Source organism: Penicillium verrucosum (genome assembly GCF_028828655.1).
Source record: "Penicillium verrucosum strain IBT 35672 chromosome Unknown utg000005l_segment0_segment0, whole genome shotgun sequence".
In the NCBI taxonomy this organism is placed as follows: domain Eukaryota; kingdom Fungi; phylum Ascomycota; class Eurotiomycetes; order Eurotiales; family Aspergillaceae; genus Penicillium; species Penicillium verrucosum.
Window position 1 is genome coordinate 1,322,077 of NW_026643214.1, and position 17,699 is coordinate 1,339,775.

Below are 17,699 nucleotides of genomic sequence, written 5' to 3' on the forward strand. Positions count from 1 at the left end.
GGACCATTTGACACAGATGCAACGCTCCATTAAATCATAGATGGTGGAGTAGAAAGAAGACAGTGGGCATAACAAGCTCATTGCAAGGGTATATGCACGCCAATAGAGGCGATGGAGTTAAAAACCAGTAGTGTAAAAAGTAAAGTCCCCCAAGGTAGTGAGGACAAAGAAAGAAATCAAGAAGGGATAACCACATGGAGTCTGTAATCAAAGCCACAAGACCCATCGGATACCAGTAAAGGCACCTCGGAAGACACCACGCACAAGCTTGAAGCCCATGACAATAAGCCACACCCACCACAGCATAGCAACCAAGGCCCATTCCAAAACCATGAACCCAGTGCGGCGGATCCATCGTAATCGACGGCGACGCTTACGAAGGCCTTTATCAAGGGCATCACTCAACTGCTTAACAGCAAGTGTGCTGGTGGTGTTGAGCTGGACACACAGATCCTCAGCGTCATTTGCCGTGGCTCGGACGCGAGGAGCCAGGGAATGATTGACCAGGTTTTCCAGGTTCCTCAGCTGAGATCGGAGAGGCGACGAGGTGGAGGTGGAAAAATTATGCATGGATTGTTGGAACGAGTGTTGGGTGTGCTCGAAACGCTGGAGGAGACACTGAGCAGCGAGGTCGAACTCGCCGGCCCGCGTCACTCGTGGAACAGATGCACCAGGGCCCATGGAGTTTTGAAGCCAGTTAGGAACTTGTTCACGGGGAGTGTGGGCTCGGCGATTAATCTCCCGCGCCTTAATCCCCGATGACAACAGAAGAGCCCGTGTGCGCTCGACTTCCGGTTTACCTGGTACGCCGGTGTCAATCAAGGTGTGGATACTGCGCCCAGATATACTCCAGGCGCGACTGGCACCTTGAAGGCCTGTGCGGCTTCCCTCCGGGGAAAGCCCTGGTGATGCTCGAGCGTTGGCGAGCCCTGTGACGGGAGGCCGTGTTAAGCTGAAAGGGATGGAGGGGTCCTTAATCTCGTGACCCTTTGTCCGCCCCGTGTGCATAGAAGGGCTGAACTCGAGCGTTTTGCTGCGTGGCAGCGAGAACTTCTTGGGAGAATCACGGGAACCATAATTTCGTGGGGAGGAAACTCGTTCACGAGGACTGCCGAAATCTGTCACCTCTGATGCTTCGCTTCGTTCATCTTGCCGCAGTGGTGATGTGAAGGTCGGCAGAGATGGGATGAAGCTTCGGGATGAGTTCTTCTCGGAATTTCTGCGAGTCAACCGCCCAGGCTCATCCGTAAAAGTTGGTAGGCGCCGTAGAAGGCCTTTGGAGCCAGCCTTCCTGTCACCTCTAGATTCTTCATCGGAATCACTATCATCCGACGCAAAAGTGGTCGCAGACGATGATTTCCGAGATTCAGGATCTGCGTCTTTCTTCAGGATGAGATCGCCGACCTTGGAGACCTCATTTCCCACGATCTCTGCTATGCGACCTGGTCCCTTGAATATTCCTCGTAGCTTTGATTCGGGAAGATGGGGCCCTTTACGGGACCGATGCCCATCCACCCGATTAGCTTCCTGCGTGCTTTGATCATCATTATAGGATGACGACACAACGTCAGGAAGAGGACTTGGCTCGAGCTTGGAAGCACCCTCCGTCCGTGCAGGCGCCGTCAGATTTCGCTGACGGAAAGTATCAGGTTCCGGCAATTCATCTTCCCGCTCTCGCTCTCGCTCTGCTTGTTTGCTCTTGCTGCGCTCGTGGCGTGAAACGATCTTATGACGGAAGCCCTTCTTTGCGGGCGAGGGAGACCGACTTGAGGGGGGTGACAGATTTACTGCTATGCTCGGGAAGTAGCCAACGCGAGCGGGAGAGTTAGGCGCAGTGCTATCCATGCCTTCTAGGGACATACGAGGATCGTGCCGGTCATCAAGACTGCCTGCTGACGAGAAAGAGCCCTTCCTGTGCTTGCGGGCTTGTTTCGTGTTCACCGATAATGGCTCGGTTGGTTGTGGTGTCCTTCCCCGATCATATTCATCGTGAACAGCCGGAGATTTGGCACGGGATGTCCGAGACCCTGAGTGTGCATGTTCGACGAATCTTTGAACATGGTCGCGAATATTCTCACGAGACATGCGCGGCTTTTCATCAACGGAAAGGCGGGTATCTGAGCTTGAAGAACTCGAGACGCTGCCCGAACGCATTTTGACATGATCCCATCGTGACGGCTTTCGTTTGCTGGAAGCACTACGGCTGTGTAAGCTGTGCGAATGACTTCGAAATCTGTGCTTGTGCCGCCCACGGCGCACACTCTTGAATTCTTGCGCCAACGCAGGGTGAGAGCTGGACACAGAAGTGTGCGGTGACGAACGGGCCTCTCCGGGATCTGCCACTTCAACCGAAAGGCGCTGCTGGTTATGAGGCGTCCCAATGTCGTCGCTTGTGTCCATGCTAACTAATTTGGTAGAGTCAGGGTAGAGTTTGAAGCCATCCTTGTCGACCACCTTTGTTTTGTTGACACCATATTCCAGCCAGGCAGCATCGGCCAGAAGCTCAGCCGGCGATGTCTTCCAATCAAGACGTGGCCGACGGGCCTTCATGCTGCTGGTCCGGCTGACTCGCCGCAAGCTTGACCCCGGAGAGGTAGTAATATCTATATCTTCGTGTTCTCTCATAGATACATGGCGACGACCTTGTTGGAAAGGTGGTAGCTTTAAGCAATCTACCGAGTCGTACTCTCTTTGGCTGTATTTTTGCTCGACCTCATTGATCCATTGGTGGACTCTTTCAACGTCATGCCATCCTTCTGCGGCTGGATCGATGGTGCATTTCTCACGATATCTGACTTTCCGGTTGCGAATCATTTGAAGCGGGTTGTAGCCACGGTAGGATTTCCGTGGCTTAACCTCAACGTCACCCTTGACTGTATCTCGAAGAGGTGGTAATGAGGGCAGTAGGCGCATATATTCATGAAATAAATCAAAATGGTTGCGTGCTCTCTCAGCACGAGCCAAGGTGCTTTCGGAGAATTCGTATGCCCTGTGATCCTCAATCGCGGATCGAGGTAACAAATTCACAACAGATGATTGCTCTAAGCTCGAAAGTGTCCCATGTGACAAACGATTACCGGAGACCTGAGTAAAATTGCGATACGGCGAGTCGCGCTGGAAGTTCCTCGCTCGTGGGGAATATGCATAGCCGTCTACTGTCGGAATAGCAGGTTGAGAGACAGATATTGGCATTCGGCTCTCGGGGCCCGTGGGTATTCCAGAAGCTGTCCTCCTCCGAGATTCATTGAGGTTCAAGGCTAGGTTAACGATCTGGATAGAGTCCCTATCGAGCCCAGGAGTTGAATGTGCCACATCGTCTTCTTGTACCTCGGGCTGCGAGGAGCTTCCCGAGGGCTGTCTATCAGGGGGCGTAGGGGCCTGCGGAGCAATGATCGGAACCGAACTTGCATCCTCCAGGATCGCTTCAGATTCACGATGTTTATTCCTGCTCCATGGAAACCGCGAGCGTTTCTTGGGGATCACAATATCCGGTTCGGGAACGCTGCGCTTCGGCTGGGGAGGTTCTGACGGGCGAGGACGGTGCAGGCTAACTCTAGTGCTTCGTGGGCGAGGTAATGAGTCGAGCAAGAAGCCACTTGAGCTCTGGATCTTCCGCTGGCCCGGTGTTCTTCGATCTCCATCACGGGAACCGCTGCCCAGTGTAGTACCTTCCAACTCCCCACTTGCTCGCTCGTTGTTCTGTCGGGGCGAGGTCTGGCGAAATGAGCCCCCGTCGGATCGTAATAGAGACGGCGCAGTCCCCGAGGATCGGTCTCGGGGTTGTATATTCGCCGCAGACATTGAAGATCGTACAGGAGGCTCGTTCGGTTGTTGCGACATTGTTGCGGGAAGGGCAACAATGCTAGATGACGATGTTCGAGACGAAGACAGACATACTTTGGGCAGACACAAGCATAAGTGCAATCAGCCAAGTTGGCAAGGGTTCAAACACTAGTGAAATTAAAGACAATGTTGCATGGTTAGCCTGCAAGACGTAACATTATCCCCAGTGTAGATCAGAATGCGCGTCAGCCAATCTTACGTAATCACTTTATTCGCAGCCATGGACCCGCCTGGGCATTAAACCCTGAAAGACTTGGGCATCAAACTTATTCGGCATTGAATCTAGGATCAAAAGATGCATTGGGATCTAGATTACAGGTGACACATGCTACACACCTTAGACGAGTCAATAGATATGGGAAAGTTCTAGCATTTGGGTCTAAAGCACAAGTACAACTAGAGGTACAGTTCCTGTAAAAGATGAGGATATACAGGGGGAAATGAATTCAGCTTCGCTCAAAATATGCGCTTACTCAACCCGCAAGCACTGCAGGCGGGCCTCAGCCTCGATGACCTTTGAGAAAGAAAGTTGTTAGTGGATCTGTTGCAAATTCCCGAACTGAAAGAGCGAACAAAAACTTACTTCGAGAGCCTGTCTGACTTCAAGAACCTTGCGAACATCACCCAGCCAGTCCTTGCTCAGAATCTTAGCCCAGCCCTGGAGGGTGTTCATCTCCCGAGCGGCGGCGTCAACATCGCCCTGCTGCAACAAACCCTCAGTGCGCACGAGAATGCTCTCGACATCATCACCCTCGGACAAAGCATCCTTCTTGAACATAACCTTGCTTAGAACAAGGCTAGCAGCGTGGCTGGCCACACCGGCATCCTCGGGCAGCAGGCTAGCCTTGCGGACTTCACTTGCAACTCGACGGAAACGCTCGAAAATCTGAGTAGTGGAGGGGATACCACGTTGGTATGCGGTGGGGTTGATAGATGCGATGGCAGCCTCAACGACGTCATCACCAGCAGCAAGCTCCTTCACGGCCACAAGCTCACGGATAAACGGACGTGGGGTCTCAGCACGCTCGACCACGGTGCGAACGGCGTCTAGGGCGACCTGCAGCTGCTGAGTCTTGAGATTGGTGTCGATAACATCGCTCCATCCAGCGGTCAGCTTCTCAAGCTCGTTAATGTCGGCTGTGAGCTCAGTCAACTTGCTCAGACGACCCTCACGCTCGCGTTCGACCAGGCCCTTGACCTCATGGACATACTTGCGGTTGAGTTCGATGGCCTGCTCAACAAGCTCATTCTGAAGACGCTGCTCAGCAAGCTCCTGAGCGTGGCGGAGCTCGGTGTTAACCTTCTGCTGGTATGCGTGGGCGAGCTTCTCGCGCTCGGCCTCGAACTCTTCACGGAATGAAGCAACATCAGTGGAGCGCACTTCCTCAAATTGGCGCATCAATTCGCGTGCCGACTCATCAAAGGTAGCATGTAGCTTGTTAAGCTCTTCCTGGGCAGTGTTGCGAGCCTCACTGCGGATAGCCGCGATCTTCTCGGCAATCTTCTCCAGCTCGCCCTTGGCCTTGGCGATAGGCGCAGAGTATTTGCTGGAGTTTTCATCGCCACTAATGACGGTAACGATGTCGTTAAAGGTCTTAACCAGATCCTGGACAACACCCTCATCACCATCCTGCAACTGGAGCAATTCAATGGTGCTGGCAGCAACGGCAGGTTGTCTGGGCTGATCCAGTGAGACGGGTTTCTTCGCCTCGGATTCGGACTCAGACTTGGTGTCCTTGGGGCTGTGCTTCGAGGCCGTGTCTTCCTTGGCCTTGGTGACTGTAGCGTTCCGATCCTCGGGCTTGATCGCGGACTTGGTTTGGCCCTCGTGAGCTGCCTTAGCAGTGGCGTCGGCCTTCTCTTCTTCAGCAACCTTCCAAGACAGACCGCTCTTGCCAGGAATTGTGACAGCCTTTCCCTCTTCTCGGGGTGCAGCCGGGAGACGGTTCTGGTTTCTCAGTGCGTTGGGGAAGCGGCGGTAGAAGTCGCGCTCCTCGAAGTAAAGCACGGATTCTTCACCGTAGGGAATGTACTCGGTAAAGAAATCGTGGAAGTTATCAGACTTCAGGGCCAGGAAGATGCTACCACCGTAGGCAAAGCCGGATGTGAGGATCAGATAAATCAAGAACCGACGGAAACGACCGGATTTGCGGGGAGCAGCTGCCGGAGGCGAGGGAGGAAGCTTAGATTCTGTAAAAATATCGCATTAGGATATCGGGCCTAGGCCTCAATGGTAATTGATGGATGAGGGGGTCGTCATACCTTGTTCAGCGGCCTTCAAGATGGTCTCGGGAGGGACACTGGATTCGGAGGAAGGGGAGGCTGGTGTTGGACCACCGGTAGTAGGAGGCTTAGAATCGGCGAAGAATCGCTGCGCGTCGTGGTTGTGAGTATGAAGAGACAAGAAGCTTGGGGATATGGTTCTCTTTACCTGACCTGCCAGCCGGTTGCTTGCACCGGCTTTGGACAGCCATTGCGACGGAATCCGTTGGCGGACAGGGTTTGACAGCAATTGCCGACCCGGAGCAATCGAGGAGCGCAGCATGACGAGCCGCACAATCACCAAAATTAGTGGCTAAAGGTGATCAAAAAGATGGATGAGTAGGAAAACGGGAACTTGGTTGCTCAGTTGCGATCCGCCCCGATAATCCTGCGGGCGGTCAGAGTGGCTTTGCGCACCATTTCATGTCCACTTCCGTACATACTGACATTAGAAGTATACATATCTAGTTGGGCTTTGGATTCAGTGTAACGAAAGATAAAATAAAAGTTGGCCTATACATATGGGGACACCCTTTCCCGGGTATAAGCCACTGGTTAAATTATCGGGGACTCAATTCTAAACATCAACCGAGGAATATATTGACACGAGCAACCCACTCATAGATCCGAAAAACAAAGTAGCGAAACATCTACACTTCTTGACTGTACTCGGGATCAAGGTAGATAGAGTTGACGTGCCTCTGTATTTTGGTCTGCCTACGCCACTAACATATTGTAAGTCTTTCAGTGTACATACAGGTGAGGAAAATGTATTATTTGAGCATAACATACTAAGAATTCTGTTCTGAGAGAGGCAAGGGTAACGGGAATATCAAGAATTCAGCCCAAGACATAGGACGAAAGAAGAAAAAAAAGCAGCAGATGCAGACGCCAGGTGAGAAGGAACAAGGAATACAGAAGGAACAGCACCATCAAAGCACCGATAGATCCAGCTGCAGCATGTCTAAAGCCAAATTCCATGTAGGTCCATGGAAGTTAAATCCTTCTGCCAACGGGGGACTTGTGCGGCCTCGTTTGAGCAGGCTGAGCAAGGACAAAAGAAGCAAAGGAAAATCCGAGAGGGTTAGATTGATCATGAACCGAGAGTCTATCCCTCGGCTCCGTAGCGGGTAGGGAATGGTTCCAGGCTCCGATCAAATGACATTGGCGAAATCATAGAAAGTCACAGAGTTATACCACCGTTGAACGATGCTGGGGTGTGTAGCCTACGCCTTCTGTCAAACAGTGGGTGAGGCGAAGGCACACTGGCTAAGGGGGAATATGATCGGGTAATTGTTTAACAATTGCACGCACCGGCACCCTGGGTTCCAGGGGCCTCCGGTCGCAAGTCAACGCCGGGTCGAGGGGCCGCCCGCATGTTCCGAGGACCGACGTGATCCAGAGGTAGTTTCTTGGCGATGGCGGTGAATAGTTCCTTGACGTTCGTCGAGGACTTGGCAGAGGTTTCGAAGAAAAGCAGACCCGCTTCACGTGCATAGGCCTCTGCGTCGGCCTCTTGAATTGCTCGTTTATCAGGGCTCTCTGTGACAAGATCAAGCTTGTTACCTGCTAGGGCGATCACAATGTTCTCATTCGCTTGGCGTTGGAGTTCCTTCACCCATGATTTGGCTTTGTCTAGCGACGACTATATGGTAGTTCCAAGAATGTTAGCTTCTATAGTGGCGATGGAGTCAAAAGACACGATACAGGACTGGACCTTACAGCTTGAGTGATGTCATAGACAACCACAGCGCAGTTGGCATTGCGATAGTACATCGGAGCCAACGACTTATACCGCTCCTGGCCAGCGGTATCCCAGATTTCGAACTTGACTGTGGTAGTATCATCGAGGGAGATGGTCTGTGTCAGGAAGGCAGCTCCGATCGTCGACTCGCGATAATCATCGAATTGGTCCTGAACCAGGAGATTAGCATTTTATTATTCCATGTACGCTCGGCTCGCCACGGGAAGTAATGTGATGATCGTTGAAGACTCACTTTAACGAATCTGAGGACTAGCGAACTCTGGAAGATAGCGGTCAAGTCAGCGGCTGATAAAGAAGATCGCAAGTGGTATCCCAAACCTTTCCGACGGCGGACTCTCCTATAAGCATAGCGCATGTCAGCCATAGATTCAACGTTCAATAAAAAGCAGAGTAACATCAGAGCATACCAAGAAGGACGAGCTTGAACTGGGCAAATCTTGGCTGGCGGGCTCCTGCTGCTTGCCTGGAAGCCATGATCAGGAGAGAGGATGGAGGATGTGAGGGAGGGTAGGAAGGAAGATGAAAGGATGGAGGAACTGGATATATGGTTCAAGGTCTTAAGACCGATAGAAGAGTCAAGGAAAATGTAAGATCCAAAGGGTATTGGAGTACAAATTATTTAAAGATGTCAAGACCAACTTCAAAAGATCCTCGTAGTTTAAGGCAGAGAGGAATAGATGACGGAAGGCCCAGCCACAGGAGCAGCGGGGCGGTGTGGCTGCGGTACTGACCACAGTGGCCCGCTGTTACTTTTGTACCTTCCCGCGACTTGTTTAGAGACTCGGCTTGAATTTACTACTTACATGCCTGTTCCTTTTTCATATTCTCTTTTTATTCTCTTGTAATCAACTCAGGAGGTCCTGTTTCGAAACCATGGCTCCTATTCTCCCGTTTCGGGATATCAACCTACACGCGTCACCCTCCCACTATGCCTTTACTTCACCATCATCACGCCAGTCACCTACTCTAGTAGTCGACCGACCAACTGGTGATTTACGCTTGAACGATGGCCCCCTTCCAGGTGCCAAACGCATTTCCAGTATTGCTGGAATTCTTGGAATCCTCAAGTTGAAGCTTGGTAATTGCGCTCGCAAATAGAAACTCAGGAGGTTGCGCTGACGCTCACAGATAAATACATCATTGTTATTACCAAAGCCCAGCCCATGGGACGATTGCGCGGTCATATGGTTTACAAAGTTGCCGGAACAGAATTCCTTCCCATGCGAGAACGGCCGCTGCACGATACCGACGAAGATGCCTATCTTACAGTGGTGAAAGACCTGCTTCGAAGGGGACCCATGTACTTCTCCTACTCGCTCGATATCACCAATAATTTCCAGCGGCAGTCGCAAAATGCCCCCAATGTTCCGATGTGGAAGGGCGCAGACGACCGCTTCTTCTGGAATCGCTTCATTCAATCGGATCTGATCAACTTCAGCCTCGGAACAAACGACACAAGTGGAATTCGCTACGGTCCCCAACCAGGAGCTGACCCCTATATCTTGCCAGTGATGTTCGGCATGATGCGCATTACTCCTGCTCGAGTGAAGTCAACATCCTTCACCTTCGCGCTTATCACCCGGCGATCTAGACACCGGGCCGGAACAAGATACTTCTCTCGCGGAATTGACGAGCAAGGCAATGTTTCAAACTACAACGAGACCGAGCAGATTGTGATCTTGAATGACTCGACCGGTGGACTATCTGGATTTGGTGGAGGTCAATCAATGACCAGTGGCAAAGCTGGACAAGACCTTCAAGTCTACTCTTTTGTTCAAACTCGAGGCAGTGTCCCCGTGTTTTGGGCCGAAGTTAACGACCTCAAATACACACCGAAGCTTCAGGTCCGTGAAGTCGAGACTTCCGTCGAAGCTGCGCGGAAGCATTTCTCCGAACAGATCCGCATCTATGGAGAAAATTACATGGTCAATCTCGTGAACCAGAAGGGCAGGGAGGAGAATGTCAAGCGCGCATATGAGCAGCTGGTTCGCACATTAGTCACTTCCACGTCTGAAAGCACCGATGCTGATGAGCGCACCTCTGAAAAGATTCATGTTTTGGAACCAGGGCTTAAGCAGAAAGAGATGGACCGCCTGCATTATGTGTACTTTGATTTCCACAACGAGACTAAGGGCCTCAAGTGGCATCGTGCAGAGTTGCTTATGGGCCGCCTGAACGATGGGCTGACCCAGGGTGGTTATTTCCGCGGAGTGGAGAGTCCCGGTGCTGCTGGTGGGCAGCTGGATACTCGTTCTACGCAAACGAGTGTTGTCCGAACAAACTGTATGGATTGCCTGGACCGCACTAATGTAGTGCAGAGCATGCTCGGCCGCTGGGCGGTTACACGGCAGCTTATGGATGCAGGCGTTCTCCGTCCCGGAGAGACTGCCAACGATGACCAGGAGTTTGAAAACCTGTTCCGGAATATCTGGGCCGACAACGCAGATGTTGTCTCCAAGACTTATTCCGGCACTGGTGCCCTGAAGACAGATTTCACTCGGACTGGCAAACGTACGCGAGCCGGCATGCTGCAAGACTTGAACAACTCCATCACGCGATATGTACGCAACAACTTTATGGACGGCCCTCGACAAGATGGGTTCGATGTATTTTTGGGCACATATCTCCCATCGGACTCAACATTCGCGAATATCCAGCTATTCCTTGACCAACGACCACTTGTCATCCAGTCAGTTCCATATGTTCTCGCTGCTAGTGTGTTCATGGTTTTGGTAGCGCTTTTCACACGGCGATTGCCCGATGCCGCTGTCTGGCCGCTTCGCTTGTTCACGATTTTCTGGTTGTTGGTGGCGGTCTACTGTTTCCGTTTCGTGCATGGGCACGGCATGCTCTATGTAAGTTCATTACCATCTTGACAAACCCGAAGTATGTCCCACTGACCCTGTTTTCTATAGGTGAATTGGCCCAAGCTGAACACGCCGGTCGCTGGCGCTGAGGGATATCAGGATGCTCTCATCAAAGCACGCTCTGATCCCATCATCGGTAATTGGCTCCCTGCCAGACGACACCAGCGTGGTGTTAGCAATGCCCGTCTCGTGTTCTTGGAAGAGGGCAAGACTAGGATTGAGTAAATGTCTCACCCCGGCGTTCTTCGGCTATTTGTTTTTACCCTCTGATCTTCTGTATACTCCATGGCTGTATGTTTTATTACCATTCTTTTCACCACTACAGGCCCGCCGGCATTTTCCTTTCTGTTCCTTTCCCCTTCAATTCAATTCTAATCATCTTTCTCCTTTGTTTGATACACTGTTTTCTTTTCTTCTCTTTTCTTTTTTTTCCCTCGGGACCACGAGGGTTTCCAGCTGTATGCGGCTGCCATGGTTTTTGAGTCGGTCCCATCGTTCTTGCTACTCAGATTCTCCTTCGCTTAGCCAATACATGAACATTTTAGAAGGCCTACACCCGTTCCAAACTTATTATCGGTGCATATTTCAACCTCAAAAAGGTACTGAGTACAACATGGGAAATCTGAACACGACATAGGCGCTCAGCCAACCAGAAGAAGAACTTATAGGTGTGCGTTGCAAAAGCATGCAACCAATTGAACGTGAGAGTTCAAAAAATAAGCAGCAAGCACGATGCATGATTAGTAGGGTTATGGAGTCAGCAGTTAGGGTTAAAGAGGAAACAAAGTGTTACCTATGTTGTAGGTAGTACGGAGTAAACAGAAGTACAAAATGCTTGAGCAGCAATCAGAAAAGAGTCTGGAATAAGGAGATAGCGAATCAGACAAGCACAGTGGACCAAATTAGGGCATTACTGGATTATGATACAACGAATATACACATGCTACGGAGTACAGAGTACATGATATATACCCTTCTTCAGTGCGATTGGCCTGGTTTATAGAAGCTATGATGATAGGCCCTCTCCCGTATCCGCTCTCTCCAGCGCATATTCATTTTCCTACTCTACTCTGTTGCGGAATCGGAAGAAGATCAGATACAACTGTTGTAATATCCAGCAAGGGATAATCTTGGCACCTGCGCCGATCAACAACCCCCACATTTAGAAACATGACCAGTCTATGTTGTAGAACACACAGAACCGAAGGTATAATACTGGGATAGCTTAGTTCTTTATTACAATGCATACCTCCTTATACCTGTACTTGCAACGACAATGAAGAGCACCAAGGGAATCCAACAGATCTCGCTAGCTGCCGCTATCAGTGCGAAAGACCCTGTCCCTCCGCAAATTGACCAGGCGACTCGAGCACAAGAGAGGAAGACGTTTCAAGCGAGCCTTGAATCTTTGGCCCAAACAGAGCGCTCCTTGCTAGTCTCTTCATACAGCTTTAGCCCTCATCCATTGCTTTTATCACACCAGCAGCTTCTTCAACTAAAGCAGTTCAATGTTTTTACACGAAGAAAAGGGTGTACAGAAAGAGCATCTTGTTGGAACTTACCATGTAATTGATGGCAATTTTAGCGGACTCGGTATTTGGAGAACAGGCTCCGTACGGTGGATCCTGGCTTGTGTCTATTTTGTCATCGTCAGGTTACTAGGGCCTTGATTAAGAAAGAGTCTTCATAACACATACTGGAGGAATTAGAAAAAGGAACCAGATTGACAATATCTCATACGAAGGACACTTGCTTGGTCAGAAGCACTCGCCAGCGACATATCGGCTAGCCCTTGCCAATCTTGTGGCCGTCCTGCGAGACCATGCGAAATCCGACCTCGTCACCCCAAGCGACCCTATTTTGACCATCACATTCTAGAATCTCATAGACAACGTCGTCGACGGCATGGTAATTGTGAGTTTTTCAATCTTCAGATTACTTCTTGTGATCTACCCGAAATGGCTACAAGAGAACCGCGCCCTCGATCCTTTTACGCTTACGTTCAATTGGTCGTAAGCGTGATCTTGGTCTCCTTAGGGGATTCGGTTGCCAGCCGCGTCCACGTCTTTCAGGCATCCTCAGCTGTTTGGGAGCGAGGGCCACATTCCTTATTGCAAGTTGTATATTATGGAGCCGTTGGCCAGACCGCTTATGGATCTATGGTGGTCATCGCGTCCTTCGTGCCTTCCGTTGTGCGTAGCTTTACGTGGCCACTAGCAGAGTACGCGCATCTAGCCTACAACAAAGTCAAAGTATCGGTCTCAACTAGAGAAGGAGGAAGGAAGGGAATATCCGAACAGACACAATGGCGAACCGTCATATCGAAAGTCCAGGAACGGAGAGGTAGGACTCAATACCATCAGAGGGATCCGACGGTTGAAGCCATACAATTACTAGAGAAATTAGGTTATTTCGCTATTTAAATTTAATGGTTAGATTCAAAATATATCCATCTATTAGTCTAATCAGCCAGCAGCGCACCGACTTTAGAGCAGGGGTCTGAGTGGCTTGACGTGAAGACAGGTAATGGTTGCCAATCTGCTCTATATAAACATGCATTGACGATGGCTTTTGTAAAAATTTAAAGAGTCGACACAGGAATCCTATAGCCACAGGAAATCCGACATAGCTTATAGACAGGGGCGATTCTAGAAGGGCACAAAACGAACTGTCACGAGTAGCTTGCTCGCACGTGACTCATGGCCCGAGTCGTATGTTTTGTTTTGACCTCTTCCATGCTCGACTCTGCGATCTTTTATATTTTCCTCTCCCTGTCACCCGCGCCTGTCATCCGTACAGAAAATATCCTCTTAGGCCTAGAAAGATGGCGTCCACTACAACGTTGAGCAGTTCTCAACCTTCGACTTCCGAGCCTCAGTTGAATATACAATACTGTGCCCCTGGGTTTTGCTTGCCGCATCCTGATACTGTCAACCAATTTTGTCGGGACCAAAGCAACCTAATTTTCTGCCAAGGTGTCATTATCGTGAAGATATCACCTGAAGTCGTCGTTAAGTTTGGTGCTCATATCAACATTACCGAGGCCAAAACCATGATTCATATTGCGCAGAGTACAGGGGTTCCTATACCTAAAGTTTTCGCATATTATACGTACGGTCCAATTGATCGTGATGCTAGCGATTACGGGGGCCTTTACGATACCTACATCTTCATGAGTTTTATTGCCGGTGAAACACTCTATACAGCTTGGGACACTTTCGACGTCTCCACCAAATCCCATATTTCAAGACAACTTACGAGCTATATCCAAGAGATCCGTGATATAGGGAACGTTGGTTATATTGGCTCTATAGATCATGGTCCTGTTACTGACCATAGTTTATCGACCTCTATTAATAAAGGTAGAACACGAACACGCAGTGACCTCTTCAATTGAACTAATTCCTTTTCAAGGCCCATTCGATTCGGAGCAAGACTTTAACACGGCTCTTATCAATACCTATCAAAAGAATGCGCCAAAACGCCACATCACAAGTTTTCTTAGTGGAATGCTTCCTCAATCCCACCGCATCTTATTCACACATGGTGATATCCGGCCTCAGAATATTATGGTGAAAGATGGAAATGTGGTCGCCATTATCGACTGGGAGCTAAGTGGTTGGTATCCAGAATACTGGGAATTCGCAAAGGCTCTACTTACCTGGGGCTGGCAAAGTGATTGGACGGATTACCTCATGCAAATTCTTCAACCGTATCACGCTGAATTTTTCATGCACTCTTTCCTGATGGAAAAGCTATTGATTTAGTTGGGAACTGCCTCATGTCCGGATTGCTAAATACAATAACTCCTTGAGGAATCTGCAATCCAATCCACTCAAGTCACTATTAGACAAACTGCGCCGATAACCGGTAGAGAGACAATACCAGATTCTCTGCTAAGCCCAAAATGACATACAACATAGGTACAATTTGTATGGGAAAGTGGATTTGTCTGACCAATCAATTGCTAGCGGTAGATTACCGTTTTAATGCTCCGGACAAAGATCAAAATTGAAAAATAATACCAAGCTTTCTCCATGTAGCATCATTAGGGCGCCTAAGGAACTCATTCATTTTGCCCCGTTCCGCTTACATTGTCGCCTCGTCCTAGCGCACTATATCAAATGAAGGTGGCACATTCTGGCCTTAGGATTGTCTGAACAACTCAAAGGCAAGTAAAACCATGTCCTTTTTGGCCAGAAGCATAGCGAAAGGACCCGGTGGAGTGCCTTTCACGTATAGAGCAGCACTGCGAACTTCGTCCTCAGTGAACTAGCAATGATCGAGATGCTTATCACTGATTTCGACGGAACTTTAGCCGACCGGCTGTTGCATCTCGCTAGACTAGACTCGTTGCGCCATCGTCTTTTCGTTATCGATTATGATGAATCCGAGCGTGCGCATAAGGACTATATCGCCGGTTTTTCTATCTTCGTGATAGAAAGAACACGTGATAGCATCTTTAGCAAATCTTTCAGGCTAGCCCTGGAGATTTGCGTCTCCTCCCCGCTTTCTCGGGCCGTAGAATGGATGATAGTCGGGTCCTCCTTGTCTGGAGTTCCTCCTCCTGGCTCCTAGGTATTACCCCATGAGCTATTTTTGCCGTTTCGCTCGATCAACAAAACTCTTGGCTCAGATGGGCTACCGGGGTGGTAGGAAAATTTGAGAGCTATAGCTGTGAAGCGTTGAATGTCGGGGTAAAGTTCTTCCAGACTATTGGAATATTGACAGTGGCCCCATCGATCCGCTCGGGAATGGACTGGTACTCCAAAGGGGGACCAGAGCGTTGATTATTGCAGTCGACATAGCTGAGTATAGGGGAAAAAAAATATTTTAGAAATGGAAGGAGGTTATGCCACTTATATATTGCCACTCATGTCTCTTCCAACCCACAATTTAATAGAAAAGGTTTTACTGTAGTTAGCTTGACTTCATTTCCTACGTAGTATGCCAAGCACGTGATCTTCCCGATTAAAGCCAAATGGGTTTCCCGAGGAGAGCGGGTGGGATCAACCAGGGAATCATAAATCGACAAGAGCTACCAGGGTTTCTTTAACCACCCCTGTTCGTTTGAGGACTCAAGGCACGGGCTTCAGTTGTCCATGAGAAGGCTTTGGACCTCTATTCGCTGGCAGTTTCACGCACGGCGAGTTTCAACTCATTCGCCCACTATGACTCGAACATACGAGGTATGCTACTCGGAGCTTTGCGACAGGGGATTACTTCTGACAAGACATGGCATATGCTGACATTGGGATGGATAGGCTGCGATTTCATCGCTTAACTCATTGCAAACCAACTATGCGATTGTGGAGGCGCTCAAGAAGTCCAAAACGAGGCAGGAGCTGAACGATTTATCCCTCCCGGAGACAGTGGACTGGTTGCAGCGCATCGGATACAAGGTGTGCTGAGCTGATGGTAGGGATGTTGATCCCTTGTGAGTGAAGCTAATGTGGGATCTTTACGCTCTCTAGCCTTCCGACCTAAATCGGCTGAACGCGATTCATGTCGCCGGCACGAAAGGCAAGGGATCAACCTCGGCATTCATCTCCACAATCCTCTCCCAATACTCCCGAAAAGATGCGGATCAATCCGGATCCAACCTCAAGATCGGTCTCTACACCTCCCCGCACCTTCGGTTCGCACGTGAGCGCATAAAGATCGATAATGCCCCATTATCCGAAGAACAGTTTGCGCGCTATTTCTTCGAAGTATGGGATCGCCTGGAGCAGGCTGCTAAAATGGCGGGTCAGGATCCTACCGAGCCTGGGGCGAAACCACAATATTTCCGGTACTTGACTTTGATGGCATTCCATACCTACCTGAGCGAGGGCGTGGACGCCGCGGTGATCGAATGTGGAATCGGTGGTCAATATGACTGTACCAACGTGATCCCACAGCCTAAGGTGACAGCGATCAGTAGCCTTGGCATTGATCACGTTGCTATGCTTGGTCATACGATTGAGGAGATTGCGTGGCACAAGGGTGGCATTCTCAAGCGTGGCATAAATGGGTTCGCGGCACCACAACCTCCGAGTGCGGAACAAGTCTTGGCTAAACGCGCCGAGGAGGCTGGCGCTCACCTGGAAATCGTAGCTGGCCATTCTGAGCTTCGTCCTGAGAGCAGCAAGATCACCCTTGGATTGGCTGGAGACTTCCAGTACACCAACGCCTCGGTGGCAGTGGCAGCTGCCGCGGATCTCTTACGCCAGGTTGATATCGATGTTCCGGACAATATCATGGAAGCACCACTACCGGCGAAATTCAAGACTGGACTCGAGGAAACTCGCCTAGGTGGCCGGTGTGAAATCCGATTTGAGAAGAACGTCTCTTGGTATATTGATGGCGGGCATACTTTGGAGAGCATCCGTCTGGCTGGCCAGTGGTTTGCGTCGCGTATCCAGGCCGACTCCTCGTCCGAGGATGTAGCCGCCAAGAAGACACGGATTTTGATTTTCAACCAACAGACTCGTGATAGCACGGCTCTTGCTCGTGCTCTCCACGAGACCCTCGCCTCTGCGCTTGGAAATGATACCCCATTCACTCACGCCCTATTCTGCACGAACATCACCTACAAAGAGGCGGGCTTCCGACCCGACTTGGTTAGCATGAACACCAATGCTGACGACCTCGAACATCTTCGGGTCCAGAAGTCTCTTGCGGTGGAGTGGAATGCCATTGACCCTCACGCTCAAACACATATTTTCGGTACAATTGAGGAGGCTGTTGACTTTGCGCGGGAAATTGCGGGTCAGGAACGCAAGGTCCTGCAGAAGGACGAAACTCCGGTCATGACTTTTGTCACCGGCAGCATTCATTTGGTCGGAGGATTTCTCGACGTAGTTGAGACGAAGCCACCTACCGACGCGTGAGATTCCCCGATGATTGGTAGCCCGGTGCTCCAAATGACTCTTGCATTCTTGTATTCTTGTATCAACACTTGAGATATGGCCTTTGGCTTA

General features: G+C 50.1%; 8 protein-coding genes across 8 annotated transcripts; 3 read left to right on the top strand and 5 right to left on the bottom strand.

Moving 5' to 3' along the window:
* Window positions 1-207: 207 nt before the first annotated feature.
* N7516_011364 (uncharacterized protein) lies at window positions 208-3,840 on the bottom strand (the record flags this gene model as incomplete). Its single annotated transcript, XM_057224082.1, has 1 exon — window positions 208-3,840. The coding sequence occupies one exon, from the start codon at window positions 3,838-3,840 to the stop codon at window positions 208-210; it is 3,633 nt and encodes a 1,210-aa protein (XP_057069222.1).
* Window positions 3,841-4,312: 472 nt separating this feature from the next.
* Window positions 4,313-6,388, bottom strand: N7516_011365 (MICOS complex subunit MIC60; the record flags this gene model as incomplete). Its single annotated transcript, XM_057224083.1, has 4 exons — window positions 4,313-4,357; window positions 4,427-6,033; window positions 6,106-6,214; window positions 6,275-6,388. The coding sequence occupies 4 exons, from the start codon at window positions 6,386-6,388 to the stop codon at window positions 4,313-4,315; spliced, it is 1,875 nt and encodes a 624-aa protein (XP_057069223.1).
* A 1,014-nt stretch (window positions 6,389-7,402) lies between these two features.
* On the bottom strand, window positions 7,403-8,344 carry N7516_011366 (Rab family GTPase; the record flags this gene model as incomplete). Its single annotated transcript, XM_057224084.1, has 5 exons — window positions 7,403-7,750; window positions 7,828-8,019; window positions 8,103-8,129; window positions 8,189-8,208; window positions 8,278-8,344. 5 exons carry the CDS (start codon window positions 8,342-8,344, stop codon window positions 7,403-7,405), a joined length of 654 nt encoding a protein of 217 aa, XP_057069224.1.
* A 399-nt stretch (window positions 8,345-8,743) lies between these two features.
* Window positions 8,744-10,962, top strand: N7516_011367 (putative phosphoinositide phosphatase (Sac1); the record flags this gene model as incomplete). Its single annotated transcript, XM_057224085.1, has 3 exons — window positions 8,744-8,948; window positions 8,999-10,725; window positions 10,786-10,962. The coding sequence occupies 3 exons, from the start codon at window positions 8,744-8,746 to the stop codon at window positions 10,960-10,962; spliced, it is 2,109 nt and encodes a 702-aa protein (XP_057069225.1).
* Window positions 10,963-13,561: 2,599 nt separating this feature from the next.
* N7516_011368 (aminoglycoside phosphotransferase family protein) lies at window positions 13,562-14,504 on the top strand (the record flags this gene model as incomplete). The annotated part of the gene is made up of 2 exons (XM_057224086.1): window positions 13,562-14,099; window positions 14,152-14,504. 2 exons carry the CDS (start codon window positions 13,562-13,564, stop codon window positions 14,502-14,504), a joined length of 891 nt encoding a protein of 296 aa, XP_057069226.1.
* Window positions 14,505-14,883: 379 nt separating this feature from the next.
* On the bottom strand, window positions 14,884-15,141 carry N7516_011369 (uncharacterized protein; the record flags this gene model as incomplete). The annotated part of the gene is made up of 2 exons (XM_057224087.1): window positions 14,884-15,009; window positions 15,088-15,141. The coding sequence occupies 2 exons, from the start codon at window positions 15,139-15,141 to the stop codon at window positions 14,884-14,886; spliced, it is 180 nt and encodes a 59-aa protein (XP_057069227.1).
* A 5-nt stretch (window positions 15,142-15,146) lies between these two features.
* On the bottom strand, window positions 15,147-15,543 carry N7516_011370 (uncharacterized protein; the record flags this gene model as incomplete). The annotated part of the gene is given in 3 exon segments (XM_057224088.1): window positions 15,147-15,304; window positions 15,323-15,450; window positions 15,467-15,543. The coding sequence occupies 3 exon segments, from the start codon at window positions 15,541-15,543 to the stop codon at window positions 15,147-15,149; spliced, it is 363 nt and encodes a 120-aa protein (XP_057069228.1).
* A 365-nt stretch (window positions 15,544-15,908) lies between these two features.
* N7516_011371 (tetrahydrofolate synthase) lies at window positions 15,909-17,609 on the top strand (the record flags this gene model as incomplete). The annotated part of the gene is made up of 3 exons (XM_057224089.1): window positions 15,909-15,926; window positions 16,002-16,139; window positions 16,212-17,609. 3 exons carry the CDS (start codon window positions 15,909-15,911, stop codon window positions 17,607-17,609), a joined length of 1,554 nt encoding a protein of 517 aa, XP_057069229.1.
* Window positions 17,610-17,699: the final 90 nt, after the last annotated feature.